Genomic DNA, 16,133 nt, shown 5'->3' on the forward strand with positions numbered 1-16,133 from the left:
ACACCTGAAACCAACGCCACATTCGGTGTCAAGTATATTTCAATTAAAAAACAAAAGTGTTCTACCACCAAAAAAATAATTTTTTTTCAAACTTCCTCAAAAGTCCGGCAACTTAGGGGTTAAAACCCAATTAGTCAAATCTGCTCTACTCTGTAAACTCACTCAAAATATAGCCAAAAACAGTGAACTTTTTTTTAATAGCTTCTGTGTCCTTAATAAAATACTATGCAAATTAGTCAACAGTGGTTCTTAACAGCACTAAAACCTAATTCACTCATTTAAGAATTCTAACAGAGCTCTAAGTGTTATCCAAAGATTAGAAATGTTAATAGCTGGTCAAGGAAATCAGGAGTCTCTTTCCTTTGAATTCTTTTTCCATATTTATAGTTTTTAGTGTTCTTAACCCATAGGGACAGAAATCATTTGTTGGAAAAGCTTTTCATCAACCACTTCCAAGAAAGTGTTTTGCCATCCCCACAAAGCCAGTTGTGTACAAACTTGAGTCATTATTCCTAGAATCTCAAATGATATTTTAATAATAAAAATGATTGGGGCGCCTGGTGGCTCAGTTGGTTGAGCGACTGACTTTGGCTCAGGTCATGATCTCACAGTCTGTGAGTTCGAGCCCCGCACCAGGCTCTGTGCTAACAGCTCAGAGCCTGGTGCCCACTTTGGATTCTGTGTCTCCCCCTCTCTCTCTGCCCCTCCCCCACTCATGCTCTGTCTCTCTCTGTCTCATAAATAAACATTAAAAACAATTTTTTTTAATAATAATAAAAATGATAGCTGCCATTACCCCACATTGATTACATGCTGGCACTATGCTAAACAGTTCAGATACCTTGTGATCACAACCCCATGAGGTTATGTTTACTATCTTTAACTCACAGTTTAGGAAAATGAGGCGCAAAAAGTGGAACTAAAACCGCATATGGTTCAGACAGCTTTGGAATCAATTCAAATGGTGCAGTCCCTGTTTGTAAATAATGTGCTATAGCACTTTCTATTCGCAGAACCATCTTTTGCCCCATGAACCACTCTGTGCCATCACCTTCCACCTGAAGGAACACACCAAAGGGCTCAGCAAAATGCTGACTGAAATGACTGACCTTGTCTTGTAAATGTATGATACTTATTTTCCCCCATACAGTGCATTTTATTTTTATTTTATTTTACGTTTATTTTTGCGAGAGAGAGAGAGCACGAGAGGGGGAAGGCCAGAGAGAGAGGGAGACTCAGAATCTGAAGCAGGCTCTAGGCTCTGAGCTGTCAGCGCAGAGCCCGACGCGGGGCACGAAACCACGAACTGTGAGATCGTGACCTGAGCCAAAGTCGGACACTCAACCGACTGAGCCACCCAGGTGCCCCTACAGTATATTTTTATCATGGAACACCACTAACTTCTCTTAAACTAACACAACCCACAATCTGGCAAATGAGAACTCACTAGCAAGATTAAAATGTCACCTTGGGAATTCTGTCTTGGTTAAATGCCATCAAACTTTCCCTTCTCTGATAAGCATTTGATGGTGGTAAACAACTGCAAGGGCAATTTATCTAGAACCAGATTGTATTATTATGTAAATGATAAAAAAAAATCCTTCATCTTTTACTTATTGGTAAAGAATTTATCTTATGTTCTTTCTCAGACCTTTTTTTTTTTTTTTTTTTTTTTTTTTTTTTCAACGTTTATTTATTTTTGGGACAGAGAGAGACAGAGCATGAACGGGGGAGGGTCAGAGAGAGAGGGAGGCACAGAATCGGAAACAGGCTCCAGGCTCTGAGCCATCAGCCCAGGGCCCGACGCGGGGCTCGAACTCACGGACCGCGAGATCGTGACCTGGCTGAAGTCGGACGCTTAACCGACTGCGCCACCCAGGCGCCCCGTTTCTCAGACCTTTCTACTCAGACCTTGCCTAACAATGACACTCAATATTTGCTGAATGAATGAATGAACCCTCATCCTCTCTTACCACACCTCATGAAAGCTTCCCCAACTACAATTCTGAGGAGTTTCCTACATGTTATTTTTGAGTGTTTGATGCTTTGAGAACGACAGTATTTTCCTCAATTTTATAATAGTTGGGAAAGAAAAGGGAGAATTAATTAATGACTTGTCCCATTTGTATTCTTTCTTACTCAAATTCTGCACCACAAAATTTAACGGATTTTCTTTTTTTCCTTGCTTCTCCCTCACAAGAAGACAGTGTCTGTGTCTCTGTTCTGTTTCCCCCATTTGGGGGCAGTGACTGAAGCAAAGCCACTGATCTCTCTCAGGTCAAGAAAAGAATAGAATTTCCACCTCCAACTCCATGAATGGAAAATATTCCAGTTCTGAGGTACTCTTAATTCCTCAAAGAAAGTGTCTAATATTATAATTCTCTGTGAAGAACACAGTTCCCAGCCATATCTTTCCTCAGTGTAATATTAATGAAATCAGTTCCTACGTTTCTTATATTTTGTTGCTAAAGCCAAACAAACGAGCAAGAAGCTTTCATAACTCATGCTAATGTCAGGCAGGAAATGTGTTGAACCTTCAGCATTTCCCCAGGTTATGAAACTCATCCTAGTGCCTCAGCCCCAGAAGACAGGCATAAAAGCACTCTTTGTAAGTTGTTCCACTTCTTGAGGTCTCCCTGGCATCTGAACAAGCTGCATTTTGCAAAACCTTGGGCTTTGCATGAAAATCAAGATTCCCACACTGGGAGTCGGACGAAAGATCTCCCACTCATCAGCATGCTGCAAGCAGCTGGAGGTTCCAGAAAGTGTCAAAAGGGCCAACATTCACATATATGGCACTTAGAGAAACACATTGAACTTATCTTGGCACCAGCTAAGCGCATTTATAAAGAAACAGAATTATCTGTTTATTGGAGTAGAGGAGGGAAGATTCACTATTTGTCCATAAGCGATGAAGTGCTATTTCTACTTTGGTGAAATTATTCTCCAAGGCATTGGACCGAGACACTGCCTGTTAACTATCTCTTATGGAAAACAGAGTTTCACTAAATCTGGACCTTTTTTTCAAAATGTTCTATACTTTAAAGTGATTGGTAGTCTCCCTTCTATCCCTCCAAGAATGAATTACTTCTTTTCTCCTTTAACTTCTCTGTGGTTGCTGAAGAGTTTCCTTTCATCTTCAGTGTCCTTGGGTTGCATAATGGGCCCAAGAATTCCCATGAGAATGAAGGCAGGTTGTCTGGCAGCTCATGGGCAGCCGGGGTGGTCCCCTGGGAAAAGATGCCCTTGGAGCTGGTTGCCTGAGAAAACTATCAGAAATAAGGTCTTGTAGTCCTAAATCAAGACCCATGTCCCCCTTTCATTAGAGTCCTGCTGATAATCATCCTGGGAATGTAGAGAGAGATACAAAAATAACAACATACATGGGGAAACTAAGCCAGTCAGAGAGAGATTTGGGTTGATATCACTTTCAGGCTTCAGCCTTTCAATCATTTATTATTTGATTCATTCATTTCTTCAGTGATGCACTGAAGGCTCATCAGGGCCAAGGACTGATAGGTACTAGCATGTGGTACTGAACGAAAGAGACAAAACTTTCACCCTATCATATCAGAGCTTTAGTCTAGAGGGGAAAAGGCCAGCAAAAATTATACATAACTGTATGGACTGAATTGTGCACCTCCCCCTCAAATTCATGTTTGAAGCTCTAACCCTCATTGTGGCTCTAATTGGAGATAAGGCTTTTAAGGAGGTAATTAAGGTAAAATGAGGTCATAAGAGTGGAGCCCTCATCTGATAGGAATGGTGTACACACAAGAGGAGGAGACACCTTGAGAGCCCCCCATCCGCAGCTCTCTCCCTTCCCCTCTCCCCCACCCCCTCTCTTCTCATGTATGCACAAAAAGGAGGTCATGTGAGGACACAACGAGAAGCCAGGAAAAGAGGCCTCACAGAAACTAATGCTGTTAGTTCACCTTGGACTTCTAGCCTCCATCCAGAACCGTGAGAAAATAAATTTCTGTTATTTAAGCCACCCAGGCTGCAGTATTTTGTTATGGCAGCCCAAGCAGACTAATACAGTAATGATAAGAATCATGAAAAGAGTAAGATAGGGCAGAGGGATAGACCGTGATGGGGTAAGAACTGTATTGAATATGACAACTAGGAAAGGCCATTGGGGAGGGTGGTTCCAGGCTGGAACGTTTCTAGGGAAATTAATGCCCTGACATGAGAACAAAATTGAGGCATGTGAGAAAGATCCAGAAAGCCTGTTGTAGCCCAAGCACATTAGGCAAGGTATAAGTCAAAGGCAATAGTGACAGAGAGAAAACCAAGAGCCAGATCATCAGGGCCATATAGGTCATGGCAAGGACTTCTACGTGTGACGGAAAGGCACTGGAAGGTTTTAAACAGGAGAGTGGCAAACATAGCTTATCTTAGAAGTGTCCTAGTCACAAATAAAGGGGAGACTGTAGAAGAGAGAGCCTCGAAGCTGGGAAATGGTCCTGAGGCTGGTGAGAAATGATGGAGACATGGGCTAGAGGAGATGGGAATGAAGAGGTAAGAAGTAGTTGGAATCAGAGTTTATTTTCAAGATAGTTCAGGATTTGTCAATGGATTGGATGTGATGTAAGAGAGAGTCAAGGACAACAAATAGAGCTGTGCGATTGGGGAAATGCCATGCCACTTACTGAGATAATAAAACAGCAGGAGACACAAGTTTGGTGAGGAGGAGGTGTGAACTGAGAGTTCAGTTTTGCACATGTTAAAATTTGAGATGCCTATTAGACATCCAAGTGGAGATGTTGAATAGGCAATTGGATAGACCAGCATGCAGCTCAGGGAGAGGTTAGGACTAGAGATATAAAATTGAGTGTCATTAGCATTTAAATGATATTGAAAGCCAGAAGATGGAAAATCATAATTATGCCAGCACCTGCTTCTCAGTTTACAGATCCATCTTTAGAGGCAGGGAAGGAAATAAGGGGCTATTTCCCTATCTTTCTGCTCCTCCTTTCCCTTCTCCATCTTCTCAAAGATTACCCCATCTGGCTTCAGTGGCCATCATTTTCGTTCCGACAGGTGACTTGGGATCTCCTGCATCTCATCATATTTGGGCCAGTACAGCTGGAATGAGCCCACCGAAGCTCATCCTGCAGATACCTGCCTCAGTAGAGTCCTCTCTACACCACGTTCTGGTGGGGCTTGCTGTTTTGTGTTGTAAGCTAAGTCCAGGCCTGGCCTCTCTAAAGCCTGGATCTCTGATGGGAGGTGAGCCTTTTCCGGGCAGCCTGCCTGCCTCTCTTACAATTCCATAGGCCTGGAATCTTCACTAACTCTTGGCCTTCCTTCAATTCCAGTAGGAGGGCAGTGGAGCAAGTGTCTCTGTAGGGACCATTGGCTTCTTTCATTAATGGAAAAGAAAAACAACTACTTTTAGTGGATATGAGAGAAAACGCATGTCTCCCTGGGAGTCATGTATGCTACCCCTGAACTGTGAATGAAAAGGGTGGCCTTGAAAGGGGAGACTCCGTAACCTGGCCTGGCCAGATTACAGACTATTACTTAAGAATGAGCTATAATAACAAGTCAGATCTGGAGAGGAACCCAAGACTGCCAGCACCCAAGAAGTGTTACTTGTCGCCTCAAGTAATGATCTTCGAAATGAGGTGTGACTAACTTGAAAATGAAAAATGGAGGGGCACCTGGGTGGCTCATTTGGTGAAGTGTCCGACTCTGGATTTCAGCTCAGGTCTTGATTTCACTGTTTGTAAGTTCGAGCCCTGCATTGGGCTCCGTGCTGTCAGCACGGATTCTCTTGCATGGGATTCTCTCTCTCTCTCCCTCTCTCTGCTCCTCCCCTGCTCATGCTCAATCTTTCTTTCTCTAAATAAATAAATAAAACTTAAAAAAAAAAAAAAAGAAAATGAAACTGGGAACAGGTTTACAGATGCTCATTTTTAGGACCCCAAAACCAAACTGTTTAAGAAGGGTTCTGGGCCTTAACTCTGCAGGACTTCATGCTGCTATTTCTTTGTCAGTGCTCTTCCGTTTCTGCTGCCTCCCCACTTCAGAAAAGAATTATCACCTGGGATCTTGTGAGGGCTTTGCTCCTGGATGTAGAGTTGCTAACCAAGAAACTACTCACAATATTAGTTTCAAAGAAGGGTCCTTCAATTGTTTATCAAGGGACCATAACTGTGTTTTCCTTTAGCTTATACACACCATATATACCACCAATTCTAAGAAATGCACTTTTGCTTTTGGCTTTCAGCTGGAAGGAGGCAAAGGTGCAGCTGTCTTAGGTCATCCTGAATCTGGGTTCACCTAACACCAGCCACCTTCACCATGCCACCTAAGTTCAACCCCAACAAGACCAAGTCATATACCTTGTGGGGAAGTTGTTGCCACGTCTGCCCTGGCCCAGAAGACAGGCTCCCTGGGTCTGTCTCCAAAAATGGTTGGTGCTGACATCATCAAGGGATCGAGTGATTGGAAGGGTCTGAAGATTACAGTGAAACTGACCATTCAGAACAGACAGGCGCTATGCCTTAAACTTATGAGTAAAAAAAATAACGATTCAGGGTGATGCCTGAATCTTCACTGCTAATGTGAGACGAGACAAATTTTTAAGTGGGTAAAAGTCACCCCTAAAGTGACCCACCTACTTCAAGGGATGCCTGGGAATCATGATCTTCCCATTAAAAAACAAACAAACAAAACAACAACAACAACAACACACAGGCCCAAATTGAAGTGGTACCTTCTGCTTCTGCCCTGATTATCAAAGCCCTCAAGAAATTGCTAAGAGATAGAAAGAGGCAGAAAAACATTAAGTACAGGGGAAATACCACTTTTGATGAGACTGTCAACAATGCCTGACAGATGCAGCACTGACCATGAGCCAGAGAACTACCTGGAACCATTAAAGAGATCCTGAGGACTCAGGATGCCTGGCTAGCTCAGTCAGGGGAGCATGCGACTCTTGATCTTGACTCTTGATCATGTAGGGGTTCCAGCCCAAGGTTGGGCATAGAGCTGACTTAAAAAAAACAAAAACAAAAACCCACAAGTATTTCATCTCTTAAGGAAGAGAATGCTGAGGGTTAACACATTGTTATCCATTGTGCAATAATCATCACTACTTTTCTCTGATAGTTTTCAAATGATTGGACAGGAAAGTCATAGTACTGCAATCTGATGTTCAGAAATGTTAGGATTTTCAATACTTTTATTTTCCAAACATTATTTTTTTAAAAGAACATTAAAAGCATCAGAAATACAAATATGGCCTAAAGGTTAACATCAGAACAGTTATAAAATGTTTGAAATACATCACATACTTTGCATCACAGTAAAGCATCAAGAGAACTAATTAATATACCCTGCTAATAATTAGTCACATTCAACTGAGTGCTCATTATTTTTAGTTCTCAGGTTAGCCCTTATAGAGAAGTTATATATGTATCTATTTTTATAAATAGATATATATGTAACTTGTGAAGAGATAAGTTTTATCTATCTCTGTATCTCCACATAGATACAGAGATACATGTGGAGAAGGCTAAGAATCTAGCCCAACATGTATTTCATGCAAGTTAAATCAATAATTTCTTGATGAGCATACAGAGAAAGAACACCTCATATGCACATGCTTATTTTTCTTTATATTATTATAACTTTTACCTCCCAAAGATGGGTCATCTCAAACTCAAAGGTCACACAAGAAAACCTGACATTTTAAATTTTACAAGTAGAAATTACTTTTAAAAAATCTTTTATTGAATCACACTGGAAATGCCCAGCCAAAAAAGAGATACATACCTTAAAAAGTCTTAATCAAGAAGTGTCTTCTTGATTAATGTTATTAATTATAAAGCTGTTTGGCTTATTGGAATAAATACCCAGTTCTAAATTAAGACAAAAGTCTCATTCCTAATTTTCCACAATTCTTCAAATGACCTTGGGAAAGGATATTGGATTTCTTAGTGCTTTTTAAAAAGGGTAATATATTACCTGGTTAGTATATTACTTAATCTTGTGGGAATATTAATAAATGAAAACAGTGTTGTATTAAACATATAAAAGTATAACTGAAATAGGTTATAGTGATTTTCAAAAATAGCATTCAATTACAAACAAGAAAAAATGTGACAGAGTAGAGGTTTTCTCTTCTGTTATAAAATTTAATAACAAAAAGGAAGAAAGGGAGAGAAGGAAGGGAAGGACAAAGTTCTAAAAGGCGAATTTAAAAACAAAGTAAAACCCATATCTCATACTCAGATCTCAGAAATAGAATGGCTGGTGGGTGCTGGAAGGCGAGAGGTGTTGGACAAGGCTGCACAGAGTTCCAGCTGAGCATCTGTTCTGTGTCCCAACCCCCCTTCCCCAAGGAATCTTGTATTTGGGAAAGGCCTGGAGAGGGAGCTATAAACTGGATACCTTTCAAAACAACAAAGTTCCTTCCAATCTGCAATAACAGTTCTTGACTATAACAATTTTCCTCTAAAGATAGGTTTTGGATCTTGATGCTCGTCTGGAGTTTGGCAGCTATAGTTCCGAAACTGCAGCGAGTTCAAATGCTAACTCTATAATGAAAATGTTTTTACATAAAAATATGAATTTACAGTTGTTATGCTAGGAATCACAGGGTACATAATAAAATTAGCATAAGGTATAGAAATACTTCATCTAGTTTTCCTTTACTGCTCATGTCCAAGATTAATGGGAGAGAAATAACACGATTAGTTTGAAAACAGATTGTCTTAAGAATTTTTCTACCATAGTGATACATAAACAAGGACAAAAAAAAATGATTTTCAAACACTGGGATACTCTGTTAGGTTGTTAACAAACCATCCTTACAGAGAAGGAACAAGTCAAATGAAATACTCCCATTGTCATTCTTACAGCTTCTTAAGCAATGATAAAGATCTTCTAACACACAATGGCAGTTCAGATTGCTTCCTACATCACCACACCCTGATTGAGATGACCACCGTTAGTGCCCATGCACCCAGAAATCACATTCCTCCACTACAGGTCCTGTCCTCTTCACCAAGGGCTCTCGGGTAAGATCATGCCAAAATAGAATAAGGCGTTTTCAGCAAGCAAAAACAGATTTCTTTTTAAAAAGCTTTATAGCTAATCAACTCACACAAAATAATGTCTATAATAAGAAATGGTAATAATCATAATACTGTATTCTTGGCTGACTGTCTTATGAAAGGAAAGTACTTAATGCCTGTGTGTCTTGGGTAAAGGTAATTATAGATAATATATTTCTGATTTTCTGCTTTGACAATGTATTATTTATTCAAATAAGCCTGCTACCAAAAAAGTGTATTGCTCCCCATTTCAACACATTACAGAATCAAAATTTACAGTTCAATTAATAAAAAATTAGCCTCAGTGAAGATCATACCTTCATATTGTTTAAAAAAAATCCAACTCAGGTATACTTTGAAGGCCCCGAACACTGACTCAAATGATCGTAATCAGTCCATTCTCCTTCAATACATTAGCATGATCATTCCTGGCATCTATTTAAAAGTTTAGTACAAAAGATCAGAGCGCAGGTCAGGGTAAAAAATCTAAATAATACATTTTTACATCAAATCTTAAAAGGTCAAGAAACCACAAAGCAAATCAATAGGTGCTTATACTTCAGACAGAAGAAAATCAGAACTGCCAACTGTTCCGCTGGATCTTGAAGTTTTCATCTACCACGGGTCTCACAGAAATGGGGGAAAAAATCAAATAGTATCAGAAACAAAAACAGTTTCTGCAAGAGTCTCCAGCCTCCACGAGCCTAAACAGAGGGCACTGGAATCTGCTTGGCCGACGTGCTGTCATATTCTTGCATTAAATCATTAGTGGTGTGATAGTGCATGGCAATATATGAACTAGCAAATCCAAAAGAGTTTACTGGCTGCAAGTTATGCGGACTGCTCTCCTCCTGGGAGGGGCTGCTGTTGTAAATGCTGTAGTAGGGTTCAATCCGAGTGTTGATGGGGGTGGAGCTGCTCTGACCGTAGTGCTGGTGTCCAGCAGAGATCTTGGGACTGACCACACTTTCCTTTGAATGACTTGGGCCACAAGCCTGGTCCACAAATTTCTTCTGGGGCTTTGGAGACAACATGTAGGCAGAGTTTGTTTCATGATGGGAGGATTTGTTTCTGTTGATTTCCAGGTTCCCCTTTCCCATGGCTCGAAGTCGAGTCTTCTGTTTGCAGCAGAAAAAACCCAGGCCCACGTACTGGAGGCACCAGAGCACTTTCCTCCTCAGCCCTGAGCTGTTCCGAGAATATATAAAAGGGTTTAATCCTGATTTGAAAAATATAAGGGTAAATCCAAAGAGTTCAAACTGGTAAAGGATGAAGCTCCCATTGCTGGAAAGGACCACCTGCACTAAGGAAATCCCCAGTGGAAGACAGCACACCAGGACGGAGAGCACGATAATCACACAGGTGACCACCGCTTTGGAATCCTTAGCCGTGGAGAGATTGACAGCAGAGACCAGCTGGAGCCGGCTGGCCCCCGGAGTTGGCATCTGGTTAAGACTCTTGGTGTATCCATGGGTCTGAACGTGCTGCAGTTTGTTGTAATTCTGGTTCCTGTAGAGAGCCGGCATGGTGCACTGGATGGGATCTCCACCCCCCTTTCCAGGGGCCCCCATGAAAGGCTGTGGTCTGGAAGCATCTACTGTGATCACAGGGGGGCACTTTCTGACTTGAGCATTTTTCCGCAGCGTCTGAGCGATCATGATGTAAGAGACAGATACCACAGCGACACAACAGGTGAAGTCGATCACATACAGAGACAAAATGGCTCTCCCTTCTCCGGCCATCAGACTGGACATGGGAAGGCAGAGGTGGGACTTGCTGGTTTTCAGGGTGCCCAAGGTGGCAAGAGTGAAACTGGTGGCCCAGAGAAGCAGAGTGAGGAGCAGGGTGCAGGGAAAGGAGGCTGTGCGATTGGGCTGCTTTCCCAACACCATGCGGAGCCGGTGCAGGGCAATCACTGCCACGGTCTTGAGGGACATGATTATGAAGCCTGAACTGGTGAGATGGAAGGTGAAGCAGAAAGCATCTGGGATACTACTGGCTGAGCTGAAGAACAACACAAAGGTGAACATGGGGGCTGTCACTCCACAGATGAAGAGGTCACAGAAGGACAGGTTCAGGATCATGAAATCAAAGTTGGTTCTGAATTTCCTGAAAGCTGGGTCAAAGAAGGACAAGAAGACAATGAAGTTGCCATAAGAGCCCAGGCAGAAGATGACTGCGAGTAGAAAAGTGCAGGTTACCAAGGTGGCGGTGTGGATGAGGTCCTGGAGGCCCTCCTGTAGTGTGGTGCTGTTTCCTCCATGGGAGTGACGCACGTGGAGCAAGGTGGTGTTGGGAGCGTCCTGAAGGTGGTCCGTGGAGTTCATCTTCAGAGAGAAGGGACTCTCCCTTCTGTGGGAGGGGAGTCAGGGCCTCAACTCACAGGCGAGCGGTATGGGGCAAAAGAGGCCCAGAGCAGAAAAGCCTGCACACAAAAATGCACACCCAGAAACAGAAAGAAATTAATGGAGTAGAGCGATTGCATGATTTTTTACAAGAGTACTAGAATTTGTTTTAGCTCTGACTGATGCATACAAAAAAACATTTCTCTGCTCAAAGTCCAACACAGAAAAGACACAAACACCTCAAAATATATTCCTTGGGCTAATGTCAGGTTTCATGGCACAGTGGTTTTTGGAATAGTTTAAGCATCACCTGGGGACTTAAAAAAAAAAAAAAGCAGATTCCTGGGCCCCACCCCTTGAGTTTCTGATTGAAGGGTATGCAAATGTTACTTTTAGAAACACTCTGGTGCCAGACACCAAAGAGATCACTATGTACTCACAGCCTAATGTGGTCAATCAGCAGGTGCTGTGGAAGTCAGAGAAGGGGAAGCTAATCCCAACCTGGGGTGGAGGCTGAGAGCAGCTGCAGGGAGTGATGGTGAGGAGCTTGCTGGGGGTCAGGAGCAGGGCAGGGATGGAGGGGCAGACAGGGTGAGATTATGGGAGTAGGTCTCACAGCATGTGTTTAGGTTACAAGTCAGATGGCATTGCTGAAGTATACTGTGGCCCCTTATCGAACTCCCACAAATCACTAACAAGTACTATTTCTTTCCCTAGGAACACGCTTTATTTTCCATTGTTTATAATTTTTTCTCCCTGCTGGTAATTTCTTGGCCATCTCCCTCCCTTTCACTGGAAAAAACTTTGTGTAGGACTACATTTGAGAGGGGAAAATGAAAGCATTGTATTTGAGATTTAAAAGGTACAAAGCACCCTTTTGTAAACTCTAACCTTCTATACAAAGGTGAATTGTTATTCAACAGCAATATCGTCATGATCAAACAGGAGGCACATGCCCATTCATGCCTTCATTTACTCAGTTTACATTTATCATGTGCAGACTGTATGCCAGCTTTATGCTAGGTGCTGTGGGTAGAAAGATGAGTAAGACCCAGCCTTTGCTTTATAAGAAAACTTCTTTTTCTTCTTGCTTTTTATTTTCGACTTTGTTTTGCAATGAGATTTAAAGTACACTCACAGAAATCTTCCGTTGTTCCAAATGTCAAAGCCCTGTGTGGCCTGGTGCCCACTCTGCTCTGAAAGATGCTTCCAGCAGGACAGCTGAAGTTGTTCCTTGGAGACTGGTGCAATGCTCTTGACAACTCAAAGGTATTTGCTTTAATCCAGCATTTAGGAATAAGCAATGGCACTGGGGACGTCCTGGGGTTATGTTCCAAATATTTAACCATGAGCTCCAACTGGGTTCCAGAGGCCTCTAGCTGTGCCTGGGATTAACCCTTTGGTTCCTGGATCATGGGGCACAGAGGAAGAGGGGACTGGTCCATGAAGGATTACTCGGGGCTCCAAGCAGCAGCTATGAACCTCCTGATACAGAAATGTCTCAGCATTCAGTAGTAGGTATGGCTGTGCCAGTGAGTATGAGACAAATTTCAGTCCTGAGGAGATCCATCTACCTAACAAATGTCCTTCACGAAGGAAGAAGATGGCCTCTTTTTTCTTCTCAATGGTCAAATAGTACAGACCATGACAATATGATGAATTTCTTCACTGGCAAGGGAAACCAGCTTTCTTATACTTTCCTTATAAAAGTTCCATGAGACAAAAATATAAATCCCAACCACTTGTTTCTTGATGATTAGAATTAAAACATAATAATGGATGGCTTTATTGTTTTCACTTACAGACCGGGTCCCTGTTTCTGAATCCTTTTTGATAGCTATGAGGTAAGAAAAAGACAACCTTTTGCTACTTGTTTTTGCATTGTTAATTGGACGACTGGAGTTAGCTGATGAAAAGAGAAGTAGAAAACTCAACTTGAGGAGGCGGAAAGGCAGAGAGATGCCCAGAAGGGTTTCTTCTTTGGAGGTAGGGGAGCAAACAGGAGAGAAGAGGGAAGCAGGAATTTGGAATGAAAGCATTTGGAACTGATGTTCAGAGAAATACCGAGTGAGTGGCTAAAAACGAAGAAGAGGGGTGATGGAAATTATGAAGATCACAGGCTAGGAGACATCTGGAAAGGGAACTGTCAAAGGGAAAATGGGATGATGAAGCACCAATATTGGTCAAGGATAAGAGGCAGGAGGAAAAAAAAAAAAAAGATTTGGAGTAGTTGAGGACCAACTTCCACTTTCTGCACAGTTATAATTTTTTCAATCAATTTAACATTTTTCAGTAGGTTTTTCTTTCAAAGATTTTTTTTTTTAACGTTTATTCATTTTTGAGAGAGACAGAGTGTGAGGGGGGAGGGGTAGCGAGAGGGAGACACAGAATCCTAAGCAGGCTTCAGGCTCTGAGCTGTCAGCACAGGGCCCGATGCAGGGCTCGAACCCACGAACTGTGAGATCATGACCTGAGCTGAAGTCAGATGCTTACCTGACTGAGCCACCCAGGCGCCCCATCAGTAGGTTTTTTTAAAAAAAGAAAATTCTAGGTCAGGGATATAATTGTCAATGTCATTATTAGTATGTTAACTTTATCGAGTGCTTATGATATGTCAGGCACTGTTTTCAAGGCTCCATGATATTAATTTCTCGAATCTTCACAGCAACCCTGAGTATAACATATCCCTGTTTTACAGATAAGGAAACTTGAGTTGGAGACAGTGCTCCCACCTTAAAGTGGTAGGGCATGGATTTGAACCTAAGCTGACATTTGTCACCACCACGCTCAACTCAATGTTCAACTCAACGTAACAAGAAAGAAATCAAGGGAGGTTGGCTGCCTAGAAGATAATCATAGCAGCTATCACTTCTTGGGTCATTATCATACATATCAGCAGCTCTACATAAGCTATCACACTTTATTTCACTCTCAGTATAGACCTGTGAAGTAGGTATCACAATCCCTTCCGGACTCAAAGTTCCTGGAGCCCAAAATAGGGACACACACAGACACACACACACACACACACACACACACACACACACTTCTGTGTAACTCTTTGGCAAGGTTGATAATTACACTTCTGGTATAAAGTAATTATAAATCATTCCCAGATAGTTAGGGGGGAAAAAAAAAGAAGGGAATGTGAGGCTGGGAAGAAAAGGAAAAACGTGACAGAAATAAAGGTTTTTGCAGAGAAACCTTAGGAGCAATAAAGGAAACAAAGGAAAAGTAAGCCCACTTCTGGGACTTTTAAGAAAGAGGAGGCTGGAATCACAATTTGGAATGAAGTTATGATGGTAGCACTATAAAACTCAGTGATTTGAGGAGGGGGGTAAATGAAATTTGTTACTCCTAAATATTAAAAATTACCAACGTTCTTTTCAGTGCAAGCATACCAGCTACTTTATTTCTGGGACCATAAGTAAATGATGAAAGTCAGAAAATCAGAAAAATTTTAAGTTAGAGCACCAGTCTTAGACAGGCATTTTAGCCACAGTTGGACAGAATGAATTCACATCCATGTGCATCTTGTTACAACTAAGGAGGGGGTATCCTAAGCAAGGACTAGTTAAACGAAAATTTTTGTACCATAGCAATGATTTCTCATTAAGCTGTGTGAAGAGTCTCTGATAATCTACTGTGCTAATTTAATACTTTAGTACGTATGAAAGCATTTTGTATGAGCTTTTACAAGTTAGCTCCTGGCCTGGATTCTTCCAATTCATTTTTTTTTTCTCATATAAATTTGTCATAATGCCTTAAATTCTTCGAGGACAGCATCTTCACGGTCTAACTCTCACAGAGAGCAAGGTTCTGTACTATTATTAGACCCACTGTATTTGTACAGATCAGGAAAACCTCAAGGAAGTTAGATGACTTGCCCAAGGTCACTAGATTCAAGGCAGATTTATCTGATTTCGGAGGACCCGCTCTTTCTCCCCAGGTGAACTACCTCTTGGAGCCCTGAGCAGCTGACAGGCTGGGGCAGGGTCAGTGGATGAGGGAGACGGGGAGGCTATGGAGAGCCCCCAGTCTGGGGGTGCGCTGGGAGGCTGCCGGGAAGGGAGGTGGGCCCCAGCTAGGGACTGGAGATGGGCAGGCGCTCCCTGGGGTGGGGAAGGTTGTGGTGATGAGGGCCTAGTTCAGGCCAGCAAGCTTGTAAGAGAATGGGCAGAGGGCTGGTGGGGTGCGGAGGGCTCCGGCCAGGAATGGGCGGTGGGGAAAGGGCTCCGCAACCCGGCGGAGCCCGGGAGCAGGCTAGGCAGGGACGAGATAGCTTCCCCGCAGGCCGCGCCAGGAGGGCAGGTGCGCGGCGGCCGGGCCTGGACCAGCGCAGCCTCGCGCCGCCCTAACCCGCCGTCTTCCCGGGGCCCGGCCCTCCCGGCCCCCGCGCGTCGTCCTCCTCCGGGGCCCGCGGCCTCTCACCTGCCCGGTGGCCGCAGCGCCGCCCCCCTCCTCCTCCATCTCGCAGCCCGGACCCCAGCTCCGCCCGCCGCCCGGGACCAGGCTGGGCTACAGGCATCATCGCCATCGCCGCCGCCGCCGCCTCCGCGCATCCCGGGAGCCGCCGAGCCGGGGGCGCGGGAGGCGCAGTCACGGAGACGCCGAGGGCGCCGCCCCCTCCGCCGGACACTCGGGCAGCGGCGCCCGCCTGCCCCCCGCGCCCTCACCGCCTCGCGGGCCCCCTCGTGCTCGGGGGCCGCCCCGCCCTCCG

At 43.4% G+C, this 16,133-nt stretch overlaps 1 protein-coding gene and 1 non-coding gene across 2 annotated transcripts; one reads left to right on the plus strand and one right to left on the minus strand.

Annotated features, from left to right (window-relative positions):
• The first annotated feature begins 6,507 nt into the window (after positions 1-6,507).
• Positions 6,508-6,662, plus strand: LOC125163191 (U12 minor spliceosomal RNA). The gene has a single exon (XR_007151340.1). It is a non-coding gene; the product is annotated as a U12 minor spliceosomal RNA (small nuclear RNA).
• A 597-nt stretch (positions 6,663-7,259) lies between these two features.
• GPR75 (G protein-coupled receptor 75) lies at positions 7,260-11,472 on the minus strand. Its single transcript, XM_047851437.1, has one exon. It carries the CDS (start codon positions 11,393-11,395, stop codon positions 9,773-9,775), a length of 1,623 nt encoding a protein of 540 aa, XP_047707393.1. The 5' UTR covers positions 11,396-11,472; the 3' UTR covers positions 7,260-9,772.
• Between the last annotated feature and the right edge of the window lie 4,661 nt (positions 11,473-16,133).

The sequence above is a fragment of the Prionailurus viverrinus genome, chromosome A3 (genome assembly GCF_022837055.1).
Source record: "Prionailurus viverrinus isolate Anna chromosome A3, UM_Priviv_1.0, whole genome shotgun sequence".
Lineage (NCBI taxonomy): Eukaryota > Metazoa > Chordata > Mammalia > Carnivora > Felidae > Prionailurus > Prionailurus viverrinus.

Excerpts from the sequence above, each read along its gene's own strand:
- GPR75 (XM_047851437.1), bottom strand. The coding sequence starts at position 11,395 with ATGAACTCCACGGACCACCTTCAGGACGCTCCCAACACCACCTTGCTC.